The sequence below is a fragment of the Delphinapterus leucas genome, chromosome 19 (genome assembly GCF_059928025.1).
Source record: "Delphinapterus leucas isolate spDelLeu-1000000601 "Yukka" chromosome 19, BTC_Dleu_Yukka2, whole genome shotgun sequence".
NCBI classification, from domain to species: Eukaryota; Metazoa; Chordata; class Mammalia; order Artiodactyla; family Monodontidae; genus Delphinapterus; species Delphinapterus leucas.
Genome location: NC_143147.1, coordinates 14,796,671 through 14,815,170, shown reverse-complemented (window position 1 = coordinate 14,815,170; position 18,500 = coordinate 14,796,671). Strand labels below are relative to the sequence as shown.

General features: G+C 54.3%; 1 protein-coding gene across 1 annotated transcript; it reads left to right on the top strand.

The window, feature by feature from the left end:
* Positions 1-465: 465 nt before the first annotated feature.
* ALOX15B (arachidonate 15-lipoxygenase type B) lies at positions 466-15,024 on the top strand. The gene is given in 16 exon segments (XM_089900387.1): positions 466-4,204; positions 4,285-4,507; positions 4,765-4,846; positions 8,061-8,183; positions 8,478-8,581; positions 9,343-9,455; positions 9,457-9,526; positions 9,866-10,038; positions 10,276-10,422; positions 10,523-10,726; positions 11,759-11,845; positions 12,223-12,392; positions 12,580-12,701; positions 12,799-12,899; positions 12,977-13,147; positions 13,560-15,024. Coding segments are annotated over 16 exon segments (2,217 nt in total). The 5' UTR covers positions 466-4,057; the 3' UTR covers positions 13,740-15,024.
* The last annotated feature ends 3,476 nt before the right edge of the window (positions 15,025-18,500 follow it).

Genomic DNA, 18,500 nt, shown 5'->3' with positions numbered 1-18,500 from the left:
TTTACACACATGGAAACTGAGGCTCCCAGTGGTGAAAAGCCTTGTCAATCACCGCAGTTCCAGCAAATCTTGGGATCAGGAAGCACACCCAGGAGTCCAGGCTCTAGGCCTCGGGGTGCCTCTCAGCGATGCTCTGGAGATGTTTCTCTCACAGGCAGCCCTGCTTTGTGACCCCTTGATTCTTTTCTGCAAGAGCACGACTTAAACTCCAAACCAATGTCTGTGCAATCAGATTCTTAAAGACTTTTGACTTGGTGGGATATGAACATGAACCCATTTTACATTTCTCCAACCAGTACCTTCAAAAGTCCAGTCCAGTTGAAAACTCCCATTTCCTAATATGCTCTGAAAGTCTGTTCCTCACCACGCCGGTCAGGGCCCTGGTGGGGCGGGGGTGTAGTGGGGGAGGAGGGAAGGAGCAGGCCTGCTCCTTCCCTCCTCCCCCAACTCTGGCTTCTCCATCAGGAGAGGAGGGACATAGGGGCATCATTTGATCCTGGGACCCCCACCCCCTCATTCTTCAAAGGAGGAATACAGCGGAAGCTTAACTGGTTGCCGGCTCAGGAAAATTCCCCTGGTCTGCTGGTGCTGGCTGGAGATGCCATCCTCTCTACCTGTGCAGAGGTGATTTCACTGCAAAGCTGATGAAGGTGAAACTTCACAATCTCTCACCCGCACAAGTCCCTTCCAAGCCTCACTACCCAATTTTGTATTCTTTTTCTTAAAGAGGGCCTTCAAAGTTGGATAAGCTTGGGAATTCCCTGGTGGTCCAGTGGTTAGGACTCTGTGCTTTCACTGCCGGGGGCCCAGGTTCGATCCCTGGTCGGGGAACTAAGATCCCGCGAGCCGCGCAGCCCAGCCAAAAACAAACAAACAAACAAAAAAAGGTTGGATGAGCTGAGGGTCCCCACAACATTTGGATCCATCCTGGGTATAGTCCCCTGGGGGTTGGGGAGTAGCTTCCCCAGCCTTCTTCATCACTGAAGGCAGAAAGCAGCAGCTGGGACTTCTCTGGTGGTCCAGTGGTTAAGACTTCGCCTTCTAATGCAGGGGATGCGGGTTCGATCCCTGGTCGGGGAGCTAAGATCCCCCATGCCTTGGCCAAAAAAACCAAAACATAAAACAGAAGCAATGCTGTAACAAATTCAATAAAGACGAGGCTACCCAGGTGGCGCAGTGGTTAAGAATCTGCCTGCCAGTGCAGGGGACACGGGTTCGAGCCCTGGTCCGGGAAGATCCCACAGGCCATGGAGCACCACAACTACTGAGCCTGCAAGCCACAACCACTGAAGCCCATGTGCCTAGAGCCCGTGCTCTGCAACAAGAGAAGCCACCGCAATGAGAAGCCGGCGCACCTCAACGAAGAGTAACCCCCACTCACCGCAACTAGAGAAAGCCCGCACGCAGCAACGAAGACCCAACGCAGCCAAAACTAAATAAACAAATACATTTTTTAAAAAAAGAGAGAGTTTTAGTGTAGTTTATCATGCAGCAATGGATAACCAGAACAAGCTCTCCATTTCAGAAGACCTCTAAACCTTGGCTGAGATTTTTGAAAAACTCAGGTCAGCAATCCGCTGACAGATGGTTTCTGAGAGGGACTTCTCCCAGAAAAGGTAGAATAAACACATTTTTTTTTTTTTTTGCCTATTTCTTCCCACATCTAAAATTCCTTTGGGGATCCACCCATCTCCACCCTCAATCCATATAGTTTGTATGGGACTAATTCCAGCTCCAGCTTCAGAGTCTGTGACCAAGGCCAGTTCAGTGAGGGTCAGCCCCAGAACATCTGCAGTAAGCGGGTGACATCGTCTTTGTGCTAGGGTTGCTAAGCTGGAAGGATAGAAGCCCAGAGCTGCTGGTCATCATTTCTGCCACCACTTGGGAAAAGTCTGCCTGAGAATGAGCTAACACAGCTCAACACAGAAGAAAGCAGAAATGAAATATTGAGGAAGCACAATTCCTGACACATGTTCTGGGCACCTGGATCCATCCAGGCCTGAAGCCATTACTCCTGAATTTTCCAGTTACATAAACCAGTATGCTCCCATATTTTATCGGGCTGGTTTGAGTTTAGATTATCCTGTTTGTTTATCTCTGCCTATTAAAATTGTATCAGTTTTTCATCACTAGTTTAAAACTCACTTCCTACGAGAAGATTTCCTTGAATTATTTAGGGAGTATTTATTGTTTGGGCTTTTCTATTGCCCAGAAAAGACCTCCCAACATACTTCTGAAAAATCCCCACAGCCCTCACAGCTCATCATCATCACCAACGTGGCTACGATGGACACAGCCACCCTGATATCTTTTTTTTTTTTTGCGGTACGCGGGCCTCTCACTGTTGTGGCCTCTCCCGTTGCGGAGCACAGGCTCCAGATGTGCAGGCTCAGCGGCCATGGCTCACGGGCCCAGCCGCTCCGCGGCATGTGGGATCTTCTGAGTCCGGGGCACGAACCCGTGTCCCCTGCATCGGCAGGCGGACTCTCAACCACTGCGCCACCAGGGAAGCCCCTATGTTATGTGTATTTTACCACAATTTATAAAATGGGTGATCTATAAAATCCAAACTTTTTCCCCAGAAACGACGGGTAAAATTGGGTATATTTTAATACAAGCAATGGGTATATTTTCTATAGCCGCATGATTTCCTCTCTCTGAGGATCCAAATGACGATTTCTTTGAAGTCTTCTGTTCCCTAAATTATCTGCCCCTTCAGTTTTGTTTTTGTCCTTGTCTTTTAGATGGAAGCCTTCCTTGAAGATGAGGTGATCCTTGGCCATTCATTCATTTTTAAGAATGAGGCAAGAAAAACTGATTGGAAACTGTGTGAACAGGACTTATCAACTGGCGGGCTTAATTGGCAGAGCCATTTCATTGGGGAACCCCACATGACACTTGGGCTGGTCCGTTCCTCTAGAGAGACACCTTCCAGTCTTACCAGAGGGTGAGGGTCGAGGTGGGGCGGCGGGGGGGGTGGTGGTACTTGACTGCCAACATACTTGGGGCCATCCAGGGAATGGGGCCAGAGCCTCCACCGTCACCTCATCCTCCAATTTTTTTAAAATAAATTTATTTATTTATCTTTAGCTGCATTGGGTCTTCGTTGCTGTGCACGGGCTTTCTCTCATTGCGGCGAGCAGCGGCTACTCTTCATTGCGGTGGCTTCTCTTGTTGCGGAGTACAGGCTCTAGGCATTCGGGCTTCAGTAGTTGGGGTTCACGGGCTCCAAAGCGCAGGCTCAGTAGCTGTGGTGCATGGGCTTAGTTGCTCAGTAGCTGTGGTGCATGGGCTTCTCATTGCGGTGGCTTCTCTTGTTGCGGAACACGGGCTCTAGGCACGCAGGCTTCAGTAGTTGTGGCTCACGGGCTCTAGAGCGCAGGTTCAGTAGCTGTGGCGCACGGGCTTAGCTGCTCCACGGCATGTGGGATCTTCCCGGACCAGGGCACGAACCCGTGACCCCTGCATCGGCAGGCGGACTCCCAACCACTGCGCCACCAGGGAAGCCCTCCACACTTGAGTTTTAACCTGCAAAAGGGCAAAGACTGGGCCTTGCCTGGGGCCATACTCACAGCACCCAACATAATACCTGGCACAGAGCAGGTTCTCAAAATTATTCATGAATCAAATAAAATAATGAAGGCAGGCCAAGAAGACTTGTAGAAAGTGGGGAGTTGGTCCTGCCTAGGCTTTTAAAGGCTAAGGAGGCAAAGAAACTAAGAGGGGGACAAACGAACCCATGAACTCCACTGGATCCCAACTCCCTCCGGCCCCACCCATCACTGAAATGTTCTGTTTCCCAAACCTCAGGACGCCCAGTCCCTCACGTCTCAGAGCACCCCAACCCCCATCTGCATCCCTCCCTTCCTGCCTCTCAGCCACGCCCTCTCTGCCCCGAGCCAGCGCTTGCTTTTGGGGGTGGTGATGAGCCCCGTGGGAACTGAGTTGCCTCCACAAGGCCTGGCCAGGGTGGGGCGGTGCCTGTCCCTGGGGGTGAGCCTCTGGGCTGTGCAGTTGCGTCGGATGAGCAGGAGAGAGCCAGACTCCAGCTGTCACCATGGCTGAGTTCAGGGTGAGGGTATCCACTGGGGAGGCCTTCGGGGCTGGCACGTGGGACAAAATGTCTGTCATCATCGTGGGGACCGAAGGAGAGACCCTGCCACTGCCCCTGGACCATTTCGGCAAAGAGTTCAGCGCGGGCGCTGTGAGTGTCGGGTGGGGGTGGGGGCGGCGGAGGAGGGAGCAGGAGAGGCGGTGCTCTAGGATACTAAACTTGCCCCCCAGGAGGAGGACTTCGAGGTGACGTGCCCCCAGGACGTGGGCCGGGTGCTGCTGCTGCGCTTGCACAAGACTCCCCCCGCGCTGCTCCGTCCTTTCTGGCCCCTGGCCTCCGACGCCTGGTTCTGCCGCTGGGTCCAGCTCACGCCGCCCCGGGGCGCCCCCCTCCGCTTCCCCTGCTACCAGTGGCTGGAGGACCACGGGAGCCTGGTGCTGCGGGAGGGGACAGGTGAGGAGGACACAAGAGGGAGGAGGGGGCTGGTGTGTTGGGGGGAAAGGCAAGGGGAGTGGAGAGGTGAGCCGGTGTCGCCGAGGGGGAGGGACAGGGAGTTTGGGGGAAGAGGGGGGTGGCAGTCTGGTGTGGGAGAAACTACTTATGGGGGCAGGGGATCTGGTAAGGGGCGGCTGGAGTGGAGGGGAGAGCGGCTGGGGCCGGAGGTCAGGGGGCTTTCTCTGTCCTCCCCACCGGCTCCGCTGCTCCCACAGCGAAGATTTCCTGGGAGGACCGCCACCCCACCCTCCAGCAGCAGCGCCAGGAGGAGCTGCAGGCCAGGCGGGAGATGTACAGGTGAGGAGGGGGTTACTGAGGGGGAGGCGGGTTCCCGAGGGGATGAGGGTCAGCCTCGTTCCGCTGGTGTTGACGCGGCCTGAAGTCCCTGCCTGGTCCTCTGTCCTTTCCAATCACAGCATCTCCAGGAACTCGTTAGAAATACAGTTTCTCAGACCCACCTCACAGCTACTGAATCAGATGTTGAGGGTGAGGGGCAGCAGTGTTGGTGTTTTTAACTGAAGTCTAGTTGATTTACAACGTTGTGTCCATTTCAGGTGTACAGCAGCGTGCTCTGGGTTGTTTATTTGCAGATTATATTCCACTATACGTTATTACAAGATACTGGCATCAGCTTAATAAAAATGTGCAGCATGACAGTTGTGGGTTAAGTTTTATTTGGGGCAAAATGAGGACTACAGCCCAGGAGACAGCATTTCAGAGAGCTCTGAGAAACTGCTCCACAGAGGTAGTGGGGAAAGTCAGTACCTACGTGATTTTGGTGAAGGGGGAGCTCTTGCAATCGAGCACATATTTTGTTTTGCAGAAGGTTTCTGCTAGTCACGAAGAGCAGTCGTCACCATGAAGGATTTTAGTGCTTTTCTGGATATGAGGAGATACAAGAATTGGGTTCATAAAATCACATCTATCTGAAAACCTGTTCTGCCCATTTCTCCCAGAGCACAGAATGCCTCATTTCTGCTCGCCACCCTGAACTCCTGTGGGAGCTGAAAGTCAGCAACAGCAGCAACACATAATTTAGTCCTTGTCCTTGTAGCGGAGGATGGCAAGTACCAAATTGTAGTTGGCGCTGGATGTATAATTCCCTGTGCGATAACAGTAAATCCTTGTTGCTAACAATATTGGGGGTTTTTTTTTGTTTTTTGGTTGTTTTTTTTTTGGGCTGCGCCTGACCGGAGATCAAACCCAAGCCGCCTGCATTAGGAGCGGGGAGTCTTAACCACTGCCCCACCAGGGAAGTTCCGCTAGCAATATTGTTTTAACAAGCCTTCCAGATGACTCATGCCCACTGAAGTTTGAAACCCACTGCTTTTTTTTTTTTTTTTTTTTGCGGTACGCGGGCCTCTCACTGTTGTGGCCTCTCCCGTTGCGGAGCACAGGCTCCGGACGCGCAGGCTCAGTGGTCATGGCTCACGGGCCCAGCCGCTCCGCGGCATGTGGGATCCTCCCGGACCGGGGCACGAACCCGCGTCCCCTGCATCGGCAGGGGACGGACTCTCAACCACCGCGCCACCAGGGAAGCCCTGAAACCCACTGCTTTTACATGCCTCACTCTTGCTGGAGTCTTTCTGGGTCGCTGGCGAGGACTTCTAAGGCAGAAAGCCAGGGACCACACGCGTGAGCAAATGTTCAAAAGGTCATGGTCTGGCCAGCTGAGCTGCTGTCTGAAGAGCGGGCTGCAGGCTTTCGCTTTAGGTCTCTGGGGGCACAGCAGCTGCAGGCTTACTTGGCTCCTGGTGATTCCACGTGTGTTGTGAATTACATCCCGGAGAAAACCATGGCGCCTAATCTGCCAGCATCAGCCCCAGGTGAGGGAACAGATGGAGGGAGCTGTGTCTGTGGAGTGGCCTTTCTTCCTTTCTTGGCAAAACAAGGACACAGGAGTCAGGAGACGCAAGGCCAGCCTAGGCCCTGCCGAAAGGAGCTGTGAAATCTTAAGCAAATTAGTTAACCTTTTTGATCCTTAATTTCTTCTGCAAAAGGAACTAAGAATACCAGGTTGATTTGTGTTATTAGGAAGAACAAATGAGAAGATGGTTGAGAATGCAGCTTGTCAGCCGCAAAGCCCTGCACACGTGTGTACTGAGGTTCATAATGTCCCTCAGTTACCTCTGATCCAAGTGGCTACGCCCTCAATACTCAGAGTGAGGTCTCACGTCCACAGGGTCGGCATCACCTGGGAGCTTGTTAGAAATACAGGGTCTTGGGCCACCCACCCCAAACCTACTTGATGAGAATCTGCATTTTACCAAGATCCCTGGGGGAACTAAGTTTTTGTGCATTAAAGTTTGAGAAGCAGGGTTTGGCCACCACCTGGTGGCAGTGTACTTTAACTGCAAATTGTGTTCTGAAGTTGCCTGTTCAAACCCAAAGGCACTGACGGAATGAACCAAAGAATGAATATGGGAGGGAATGAGAGGATGACTGGCTGGGGGTCCTCAGCTTTGCAGGGACATGATTTTACCATTTCACCTAAAGTCTTCAGGCTGTGTTGCTTGCTGGATAAAGCGGTTTAAAGAGGCTAAATCTCTTTAGGCCAGGCCAGAGTACATTTCTGGGCTCCCCCAAGCTTTGGAGGCTGAAGTGTCTCTCCACGGGATGCCTGCCAAAGGCAACTGACGCCTTCCTGTGTTCCCACCTTCAGGACAACCTCCGCTCTGTGATGCATCTGTGTTAGTCAGGAGTTTTGTGGTTGCAAGAACGATAACAGACTCCAGCTAGCAGACAGAAAAAATGGGAATGCGTCAACAGGTCACAGAAGTGAGGGCTGGAAGCGTAGCCAGATCTTACGGGCCAGAAGCCAGGGTGACTCTCCCCCTGTCTCTGGAGCCCCCTAGATGCTTCTCTCTCTGGCTTCACTTTCCTCTCTCCCTGCAGAACAGCTTTCTTTGGTTCCCAGTCCACACAGTGGAAAATGGCCTTTTTTTTTTTTTTAATAGCAACTCCTTTATTTTTAATTATTTTTTAAAATTTATTTATTTATTTGGTTGTGCCTGGTCTTAGTTGCGGCAGGCAGTCTTCTTAGTGGCGGCAGGCAAACTCTTAGCTGCGGCACTCACATGGGGTCTAGTTCCCTGACCAGGGATCGAAACTTGGGCCCCGTGCATTGGAAGCACGGACTCTTCACCACTTCACCACCAGGGAAGTCTCCCAGTCCTGGTGTTTATGTGCTATAACCCAGATATCCAGAGAGAGATGACCTCTGGTCCAGCCCCAATCTCCAATTCCCTGGGAAGGATTCTGATTGGCCTTGCTCTGGCCAGGTGCCCAACCCTGGACCAATCAACTGACCAGGGGAGAACATGGCTGTGGGAACATGGCAGCTCTCCCTGCGGCCTTGAGGGTGGAGGGGAAGGGCAGAGCCCAGGAAGACCCCTGCTTGTGGAAGGGGGCTGGCCCTGACCAGGGCCTCCAAGGGGTCTGCCACTCCGTCTCCCTAGTCAGTGGTTTCCCTGAGGCTTCTTGCTGGCTGCCTCCCTGCTCCTCCCTCCAGCTGGAAGACTTACATCCCAGGCTGGCCTCGCTGCCTCAACGAGGAGACCATAAAAAACCTGGACCTCAACATCAAATACTCTCTGGCAAAGAACATCACCTTCTACCTGCGAGGCGGCTCTATGTGAGGATGCCCACCCTCTCCTGCCCCTGGGCCTCAGATGTACTGGTACCCCGCCTTCTGCCCTCCCCCACTCAGCTCCCCCACCGTCAGGGATGTGGGTCACACAGCCCAGCCCAGGGCACAGCCTCTGCTCACCACCTATTCCAACAAGGTGAGGATGACCTCAGGGGCAGTGACTACCACGGCCCCCCCGGAGGCTGGTTCAGGACCCCAGGATGGATAAGCTTAGCCAACGCGGGCGGGTCTCCCAGGGCCTCTTGCCTCCCTCTCCCCACTTTTCACATCTTCTGGCAGGTTGGCACATCTGAAACTCAAAGGGGTGCTGGACCGCAAGGGGCTCTGGAAGAGCCTGGAGGAGATGAGAAGTGTGTTCAACTTCCGGAAGACCCCAGCCGTGGGTGAGGGGCTCCAGCCGGGGCTCCAGCCCTCTTCCCTGGGATATCAGCTCTCCTGGCTGTCAGGAATCTCAGAAAACCAAGCGCCAGTTCACTGTGTGACCCTGGGCAGGCCCCTGACTCCCACGAGACCTTACTTTCTCCTCAGACACAGAAAAGGACATGTCGTGGGGACATCTCTGACCTTCTAATGCCTTGTATCCCTCAGACACTTGTTGAGCTACTACACATGAGACACTCGCTTAGGGGCTGTGGACACAGTCCTTGCCCCCACAGGGCTCCCAGTTGAGCAGACAAGTAGACATTAGGCTCAAAGGCAAATAATGAGTTTCGCTTATGAAACCTGTGCATTAGCTCCAGTGAGAGTGTGTAAAAGGGGAACCTGGCCTAGTCCAGCTAGGGAACTCTCTACAGAGGTGACTTTTATGCTGAGACCTCAAAGTGGGGCAGGTGTCAACAGCGCCAGGCATGGTGTGTGAGGGCAGAGGGTGCTTCAGGTTCGGGGGGGGGGGGCGGTCCGGTGCATGTGAAGGCCCTGAAGATGGAAGGAGTGGAGACCTTTGAGGGGAAAGATGCTGCTGTGGCCAAAGGGGGTTGAGCCAGGGAAGGAAGACAGGAGGCGAAGCAGGAGAGGTGCATTTGCCCTGGGCCGTGCAGGACTGTGGAGGCCGTGGCAGGAGCTCGGGCCTTTCCTAAGTGCAGTGGGACCAGCTGCCAGCTGAGGAGTACTGTGGCCAGATGTGCCATGGGGAGGGGGCTGTTAGGGGACAGGAGTGCAAGCAGGAGGACCAGTTATGAGGCTCTGGCTGTGGTCAGCAGAGGATGGAATCCTCAGCGAGGCAGTGACAGCAGAGATGGAGTGGACGTGTGGAGCAAGAGCTACTGAGGATGGAGAATCGGTGGGACTTGATGGGCGGAGGATGGGGGGAGCTGCCGAGAGGACTCCGGGCTCTGCCACCTGCAATCCAGTGGATGAAGGTGCCATTCCCGGGATGCCAGGCAATGAGCTGGGGACTGGGCTAGAGCAGGAGCCCATGTTCAGCCTCCGATATACTGTGTTTGAGTCATGGGGTTGGAGATGGCAGGTAGATGGTGGGACTGGTGGGCTGGGGACTAAGGTTTGCTGTTTGGTGAACTGAAGCCAAGGGGTCAGAGGTCACCCTGGGAAGTACTGCATGAGAAGAGACGGGAGCACAGGATGGACGCAGGAGAAACGCCACAATGGCGCTCAGGGGGAGACCCCTGGGCGCTGGGGTGACTGGTCCCATCTCCCCTGCCCCCCTGCAGAGTATGTGTTTGAGCACTGGCAGGAGGATGCCTTCTTCGCCTACCAGTTCCTGAATGGCCTCAACCCGGTCCTGATCCGCCGCTGTCACCACCTCCCAAAGAACTTCCCTGTCACTGATGCCATGGTGGCCCCAGTGTTGGGCCCCGGGACGAGTCTGCAGGCTGAGCTGGAGGTGAGGGGCACAGGAGTCCTGGCTCTGCATGCCCCCATCTCAGTGCTTTGGGCCCATCCCCTACTGGAGAGGAATAACACTCACATTTGTTAAGGACCTACTGTGTGCTACGTGCCAGGAACACCCTCTCCCGTACACAGTCTCCTGGCCCTGAATCCTCTCCCCACCCCCATACTCCCCACCTTCTGCCTTTAGAAAGCCAGATGGCAGCCCTGGCTCCCCTTCTCTCTCCCGCAGAAAGGGTCCTTGTTCCTGGTGGATCACGGCATCCTCTCTGGCATCCACACCAATGTCATTAATAGGAGGCCTCAGTTCTCCGCGGCCCCAATGACCCTGCTATACCAGCGCCCAGGGTGTGGGCCCCTGCTGCCCCTCGCCATCCAGGTCAGCAGCCGGGCAGGCGACAGGGCAGGGGCAGGGAGAGGTCTGACTAAATGGTTGGCAGACACTCAAGGCTGCCTCTCCCCACTGGCCTCTGCTATAGCTCAGCCAGACCCCTGGGCCCGACAGCCCCATCTTTCTGCCCAGCGACGACAAGTGGGACTGGCTGCTGGCCAAGACGTGGGTGCGCAATGCCGAGTTCTCCATCCACGAGGCCCTCACACACCTGTTACAGGTACACCTGGTGACCGAGGTCTTCACCCTGGCTACGCTGCGCCAGCTGCCTCACTGCCACCCACTCTTCAAGGTCAGTCGCCCAGCAAGACGACCCAGACTGTGCCCCAAGCCTGCAGGTCGCTGCACCTGGGCCTGCCCTTCGGGGTCCTATGCCGCCTGTCCCCACGTGGCCCTGTCCTTTCAGGCTGAGATGCTGAGCCCCCATTCTGCCTCAGCGGCATCTCCCTGCACAATTCCCCTGAGAGGCTGCTTTCCAGCAGGCCCTGAGCTAGGGTGAGGTGATGAGGACAGGCGTGAGGGAGAGGACCGCATGTGAGAGCAGGCTATGCCCCAGAGAGATTCTCTTCTTAGGGGAGCTCAAGCCAACAGCGATCACAGAAGCCCAGCTCCTAGGAAAGGAGAGACCTGGGGCTGACAGATGCCAAAGTGTGAACATGGCTTTGACCAACAGGTTTTCTGCAGATAGCTGCAGGGTGGGGAGCCCTGGGAGGGAGACCCGTGTCTCTAAGGTGGGCTCTGCTAAGCCTTCAGATGGCCCAGATTCATTTCCTCCAGGGACCTGGAGCATCTCCTCTGTAAAGATGAGGGGTCCACAGCTACTCACTTTCTGATTCTTCCTTAGACAGTCTCCTGGGTCCTGGATGCAGGCCCTACTCTGTCCTCTTCAATCCAGGCTGATTCTTTCTGACAATCTACAGCTCCCAGGGCCTGGCACTCAGACGTGGTCTCTAGGGGACCATTTCACATTGCCAGGCCCGCAGGCCCTGGTTATCACAGTGCTTTGCCTGCCTGGGGTTAGGAAATCACAGGAGGCCAGAGCTGGAGGGATTCATAGTGCTATCCAGATCAGCCCTCTCATTAGCCCAGTGATCTGATGCCCAGAGAGAGGAAAACACACGCTCAAGGTCACAGAAGAGGATGCTGGTGGACCTTAGCCCCCATCACTGGGCCTGGAGCCCTGGTCCCTATCCCAGGCTGCTCCCTTGTCCCTGTCATCTCTCTCCATGTGTGATTGACAAGACTGGGTTCCTCTATGGGGGGGCGGGTCTGGGGCCACAGAGACCCAGGCTTCGCCTAGCTCTGCCTTCTCTGGCCCTTACAGCTGTTGATCCCACACACACGGTACACCTTGCACATCAACACGCTGGCCCGTGAGCTACTCATTGCCCCCGGGAAGGTGGTGGACAGGGTAAGGACTGCTTTAGGGAGGGTGGGGATGGGATATTCCTTCAGTGTAAAGAATCTGGGGTCTTGGGCCTCCCTGGTGGCGCAGTCGTTGAGAGTCCGCCTGCCGATGCAGGGAACACGGGTTCGTGCCCCGGTCTGGGAAGATCCCACATGCTGCGGAGCGGCTGGGCCCGTGAGCCATGGCCGCTGAGCCTGCACGTCCGGAGCCTGTGCTCCGCAACAGGAGAGGCCACAACAGTGAGAGGCCCACGTACCGCAAAAAAAAAAAACAAGAAAACAATCTGGGGTCTTGGGGTGGGAGTGGCCCTGTCTCCCCAACCACTATTACCTCCTGCTTCTGGGGCAAGGGCTGTGGTACCCAGGAGTCCCGTTTCCCAGTCCACAGGCCTTGGCATTGAAGGTTTCTCTGAGCTGGTACAGAGGTACATGGAACAGCTGAACTATTCCGTCCTGTGTCTGCCTGAGGATATCCGGGCCCGAGGAGTTGAAGACATCCCAGGCTACTACTACCGGGACGATGGGATGCAGATCTGGGGTGCAGTGGAATGGTGAGGGGGCCAGCCCCAGAGAACTGGGGCCTTGGGGGACAGGAAGGAAGACTGGGAAGGAGAAGGAAGGCCCAGGGAGGCGTCCACCAGGAGGAGGGCCAGACATTAATAGCACTGGGACCAGGAGGGGGCACTCCTCAGAGAGGGTCGGGGTTCACAGCTGGGATGGAACCCCGTGCACCAGCAGCTTTGTCTCCGAAATGATCGGCATCTACTACCTGAGCGATGAGTCTGTCCGCGATGACAGTGAACTCCAGGCCTGGGTGTGGGAGATCTTCTCCGAGGGCTTCCTAGGCCGGGAGAGCTCAGGTAGGGGGACCTCGGTTCTTAGGTCCTACCCTCAGGCCACTGCGGCATTGTCCTCAGGACCCTGGTAGCCCCGTTCCCAGCCCAGCTCTCCCTGCAGGTGTACCCTCCTCCCTGGGGACACGGGAAGCCCTGATACAGTATGTCACTATGGTGATATTCACCTGCTCGGCCAAGCATTCCGCTGTCGGTACAGGGCAGGTGAGAAGGGTCAATGCCAGGGTGGCGGGACGGAGGGGGCCGGGCTCCTAGCCTCACTCTGCCCTCTCGGCCTTCAGTTTGACTTCAGTGCCTGGATGCCCAACCTGCCACCCACCATGCAGCTGCCACCGCCCACCTCTAAAGGCCAGGCAAGCCCGGAGAGGTTCATAGCCACCCTCCCACCAGTCAATGCCACATGTGATGTCATCATTGCCCTCTGGGCGCTGAGCAAGGAGCCTGGAGACAGAGTGAGTGTGGGGCTGGGAGCCAGACCAGGCCAGCCCTGGGGTAAGGGAGGCGACACTGTTTACTCTCCCTGACCCACACCCCACTGTGCCATCAGAGCCCAGTGAGTCTTCCCAGGAGGACACAAGGGCATTGGACATCTCACAAGGAGGGTCAAATGGCCAAATGAGATGATTCAGAGTCACCCTTAGCTGCAAGGGCAACGTGTGATATGTTCCAGTGAGGCCGCCCCCTTTAAAACTCTCACTTGGGCTTTCATCCCCGAGAGCTGCCTGCAGTAATCATCACTGTTCAGGGGGAGGGGGCACGGATGAGGTTCAGTCGTAGGCTGCTTCAGGTCCCCCAGGGTGGATGGCTAAGGCGGGTCCCGGCTGCAAAGCAGCCCCTTCACCCAGCCTTGTGTTTGGTTCCCAGCGGTCCCTGGGCACCTACCCGGACGAGCACTTCACGGAGGCGGCCCCGTGCTGGAGCATCGCGGCCTTCCAGAGCCGCCTGGCTCAGATCTCGCGAGACATCCAGGAGAGAAACCAGGACCTGGAGCTCCCCTACACCTACCTGGACCCTCCCATCATCGAGAACAGCGTCTCCATCTAAATCCCCTGGGGAAAAGGGCCCCACATGACATCCCTTTGACCCCATAGCTCTAGGCTACCTGCCACCCAGAGAAAAGGACTCCCCAGAAAACCAGGCCCCCATATGCCCCTGCTGGGTCTGGTGTAACTCATCCCCAATACACCACAAAACAGAAACAAAAAAACCCCCCAGAGAATAAAAGCTCATTGGACGGCACCACTATGCCTTTTGAAGACTCCAAGCCTCACAGTACCTGCACACCCACAGCCCCCTGGAAGGGTACCATAGGGGGAAGACAGTCCTGCCCCCAATCCCACTGACCACAGCTGACTGGACCTAATGGTCATGCGGCTCAAGGGCAGCCCTCTTCCAGACCGTCCAGCAGCATAAGGCGTGGCCCGCCTGAAAACTGCTCGAGAGGTTGATGGTGACCTATGGTCCCAACTTTAAAATGAACAACCCACTGAGAAAGGGCCATGGGAAGCAGGGCAGAAGGAAGACCTACTGCCGGGGACTTACTTGCAGGCAGTGCCCACATATGCTTTCTAAAAATAACATACCCCGGGACTTCCCCGGTGGCTCCGTGGTTAAGAAACCACCAGCTAATGCGGGGGACATGGGTTCGAGCCCTGCTCCGGGAAGACCCCATATGTGGTGGAGCAACTAAGCCTGTGTGCCACAACTACGGGAGCCCACATGCCTAGAGCCCGTGCTTCGCAACAAAAGAAGCCACCGCAATGAGAAGCCCATGCACTGCAACGAAGAGTAGCCCCCGCTTGCCGCAACTAGAGAAAGCCCGCGCACAGCAAAGAAGACTGAGCACAGCCAAAAATAAATAAATAAATAAATTTTTAATTTCAAAAATAAATACTACATTAAAGAGTGATAAGTGCTGAAGAGAAGCTATAAAGCAGGGAAGGATAATACAGTAAGTCCCCTACACACGAACCTTCAAGTAGCCAACTTTTAAAGATGCGAACATGCTTTCGCATATCCAATCACCTAAGTTAGTTCCCGTGTCTGGTATATATTGTCATGTCCCTGCATCCTCTGCAAGTGGTTGTGCTTTTGTGTACTTTACTGTACAGCGCTGTATAGAGTATAGTAGTGCAGTATCTTTATTTCAAGCCCAGGATGTCTGGAAGCAAGAATAGAAGCAGCGGTGATGTAGCTGGTACTGCTGAGAAGTGCCAGCTGTTGTCCTGTACTCCTGTACTTTTCAAGGTACTATCCTGTAAGATTAAAAATGCTTTCTTTATTTTTTGTTTGTTTGTTTTGTTTTGTTTGTTTATGTATTATTTGTGTGAAAAATATTATAAACCTATTACAGTACAGTACTGTACAGCCAGTTGTGTTAGTTGGGTACCTAGGCTAAATTTGCTGAAATTAGGAACAAATTGGACTTATGAACGTGCTCTCAGAACACAACTCATTAGTATGTAGGGGACTTACTGTATAAAGTATAGGGGAGCAAATATAGATATAGAGTAGCCAGGCAAGAGCTCTTTAGAAGGGGACTTTTGAGTAAAGGTATAAAGTGTGGTCGACTCCTTCCAACCACAGGGCCTTTGCACATACTGTTGCCTCTCCACCTCTTAGACCTGGTTAATGTTTCCTCTTCCTTCAGATCTTAGCTTGATAATTGCTTCATCAAGAAAGACCAGGTTTAACTCTTAATGGCTCCCAGAGCACTGTAGTTAACATCTTTGATGGATATCTTTCTTTTCCACTAGATTAGACTGTCTGTAATTTGGTTTGGTTTTCTCCCCACCTCCAGGCACAGTACCTGGTAACTGGGAGATTCTTGAAACACGGGTTAGTGATGAGGACAAGATCAGGGTTGGGAACTGAATCAATGATGGGATTGGAATTAGGATGAATATTCAGTAAGGATGAGATGAGGGGTAGGAGGTGACGTGAGGGCGGGGAATGCCTTAAGGGGATGGAGGCAGGACAGAGAAGAGGTTGGGGATGAAGGTCATGCGCATGCTCTGTGACTGGCAGAGCTGTCTCATTTGCCTGGTCACAGTACTCTCACGGGCTGTCAGGCCGGTCAGGCCTGCCCTGCTGGGCTCTGCTCAGCCACCCTGATGACCCTTGTGTGATGCGAGGAATTTGATGATTCAAATTTGCATCTTAAGATGAAAATTTACCCAGCCTCCTGCCTTCTAGCCACTCCCCTTCTCTTGAGACTGTGCCCCCAGGGGGCTGCTAAGGCTCTGTAAGGAGCAGGGCCAGTGGAGGGGGGAATTGAGGCTCAGAGGTTTGGGAAACTGCACCTCCAGGCCCCTCTGGGATGCTGGGTCCTGGAGGAGCAGGGGTGAGAGGCCCAGCCTTAACCTTCTAATCCAGCAGTAGCATCACTCTGTGGGGGTGGGAAGGAGGCAGGGGCACACAGTCAGCCTGGAGGGGATTGTGGGAGGGGATTCGGAAGAAACAGGGGAGGGAGCTGATGGTGTAGAAGAGTTTGGGCGCCATTTTCCAAATCACAATCCATTCTCAATAGGTGTCCCCCAGCCAACCCCTCTGTCCCAAAAAAAGCAGGAGTGGTGGCTCCAGGTTTGATCAGGGCTCAAGTCTGGAGTGGAAATTAGGTTCCCAAGGGAAACAGATGGAGATGGGGATGGTGGGGACGTCGGTGTGGCCGGGGACATGGATGGGATTAGGCATGAGGATGTAGATGGAGGGCTCCCCAGTTACAACCAAAATGTGGATGCGTGACTCTGGGTAGGTGCTCATTGGGCTGAAGAACTGGTTCTCCTTGACCAGGGGTGGACCCGGAGAGCAGGAGAGGCCCCAGGGAAGGATGTGAGCTCGCTGGGTTGGCTCACAATGAGCCACCCACACAGGAAGCTGAGCCCTCACTGCTGGGGCACCCACCCCACCCCCACCTTGCCCCACCCAGAGCTCTGCAAGGCAGGGGAGCAACCCCTGGAGCCCCCCGCCCCCCAAGACAGAGGGAAAACAATCAGATTGGGTCACTCCCCTACTGTAAGCCAGAGCTTAAAACCGTGTTTCCCTTAGAATCAAATCCAAGGACTCAACTGTGGACTATAGGATCGTGCATGACCCAGCTTCCGTCCACCCCTGGGTCACCTATTGCAGCCACTCGGGCCTTGAACACACACCCTTCAGGGCCCTTGCACTTGCCCTGTCCTTGTTTGTAACACATTTCCCCCCAGTCTCAACTCAGCTGTCACCTCCTCAGAGTGACCTTCCCTGATCACCACATCTAATGCTCCCCCCCACCCAGGTCATGCTAACACACCACCTGGTTTCATCTCCTGACTGCACTTGCAACCATCTGAAAGGATGTATTTGTTTATGTGTTTTTTGTCTGCCCCCATAAGCCAGTTGAAGTAGGGGTCATGCCAGGGGAATTGACAGCCGCGTCCTCCACATACTGTCTAGGGAGACAGGAGCCATGAGGCAAGCAGACCCCAGAACGTCAGTGCTGGAAGGGACTTTCCCGGTCTTCACGTTCCTCCCATTTATCTGAAAAATCTGGGCCACTGAGGCTGAGGGACTCGGAAAGAAGGCTGGTATCTTCTCTTTACACCATACCAGCTGCCCTCCAGACTTACGGAAAAGCACAGAGGGGGTCCAGGGTGCAAGCTGAGGGACGCCACCTGTCTGACAAGGCTGGAGCTTTACATGGCCCCCCTCCCCACATCCTGTCCCCAGAGGCTTCCAGAGCCCACGTAGGATCCTACGTGTGGCCAGGTGTGTCTCCCCAGTAAATCTCCCTCCAAGCTGGCTTTCTGGGGAAACAGATTCCAATGATCCCCCCTGGTTCCACCCTCTCTGGCTCTGGGACATTTGCAGACGAGGCATATCTTCTAATGCTAACTTTGGTGCAGGCAAAGGAGTGTCCGTCCTCTTGGAAAAACAAGGTGCCTGACTGTGCCCTGACATCCTACCAGCGTATCCCGGTCCTGCTGTTCTAAGTCAAAGCCCAGGTTTAAGGGGATGGCACATCCAGCCTCTGCTATAGTTATTATAGCCACAAGGGGGCGCCATTGGGTATGTCTTATTCCTTGATTTTGTTCAAAGGCGAGCAGAAACTGGTGATTTTGGCTAAATTCTTAGGTTGGAATCTGCAGGTGAGACATCCCCGAACACGCCTCTTCATGCACAATGCCATGGGAATCCTATTCTCCCAGTATCACATGTTCAGGAAGTGAAAATCCGATCTTTGGCAGAGCCAAAGTCTGCCCCACGTCCACTCCCCAAAGACACTGTGACCAGGGTTTGGTCGGGTACAAAATTTGACTCAGGAGGCAGAAGAGGTAAGGGGGGCTAGATCTGAAGTCTAGGGAAGCAGGAAAATGGGAAGGTTGGGTGGCTGTGGAGAAAGATGTGGATGACTGGCTTGAGGGCTGCACAAATCTCAATTTTTAAGGGCTACAGGGCTGGAAGGGAGAACATTAGACCCCCCAGATTACCATCTGTTTCAGTCAGGGTGGGTTAGATTATGCTGCAACAACAAATAATCTCAAAATCTCAATGGCTTAACCCAGCAAAAGTTCATTTCTCACTCAGCTCCATGCCCAGCTCAGGTCATCACAGGGCTCTGCTCTAGTCCCTCAGAGACAGAAGCTGATGGAAGCAACATCTCATCACATGCTTCTAGAACAGAGAGGCAGAGAGCAGAGAACTCTGGTGAGCTCATGCCAGCAGTTAAATGCTCCAGCCTGGAGATGACCACATCACTTCTGCTCATAGCTTTTTGGCCAAAACTCATCCATGACTCCACCCATGCACAAGAGAGCCAGAGGTTGA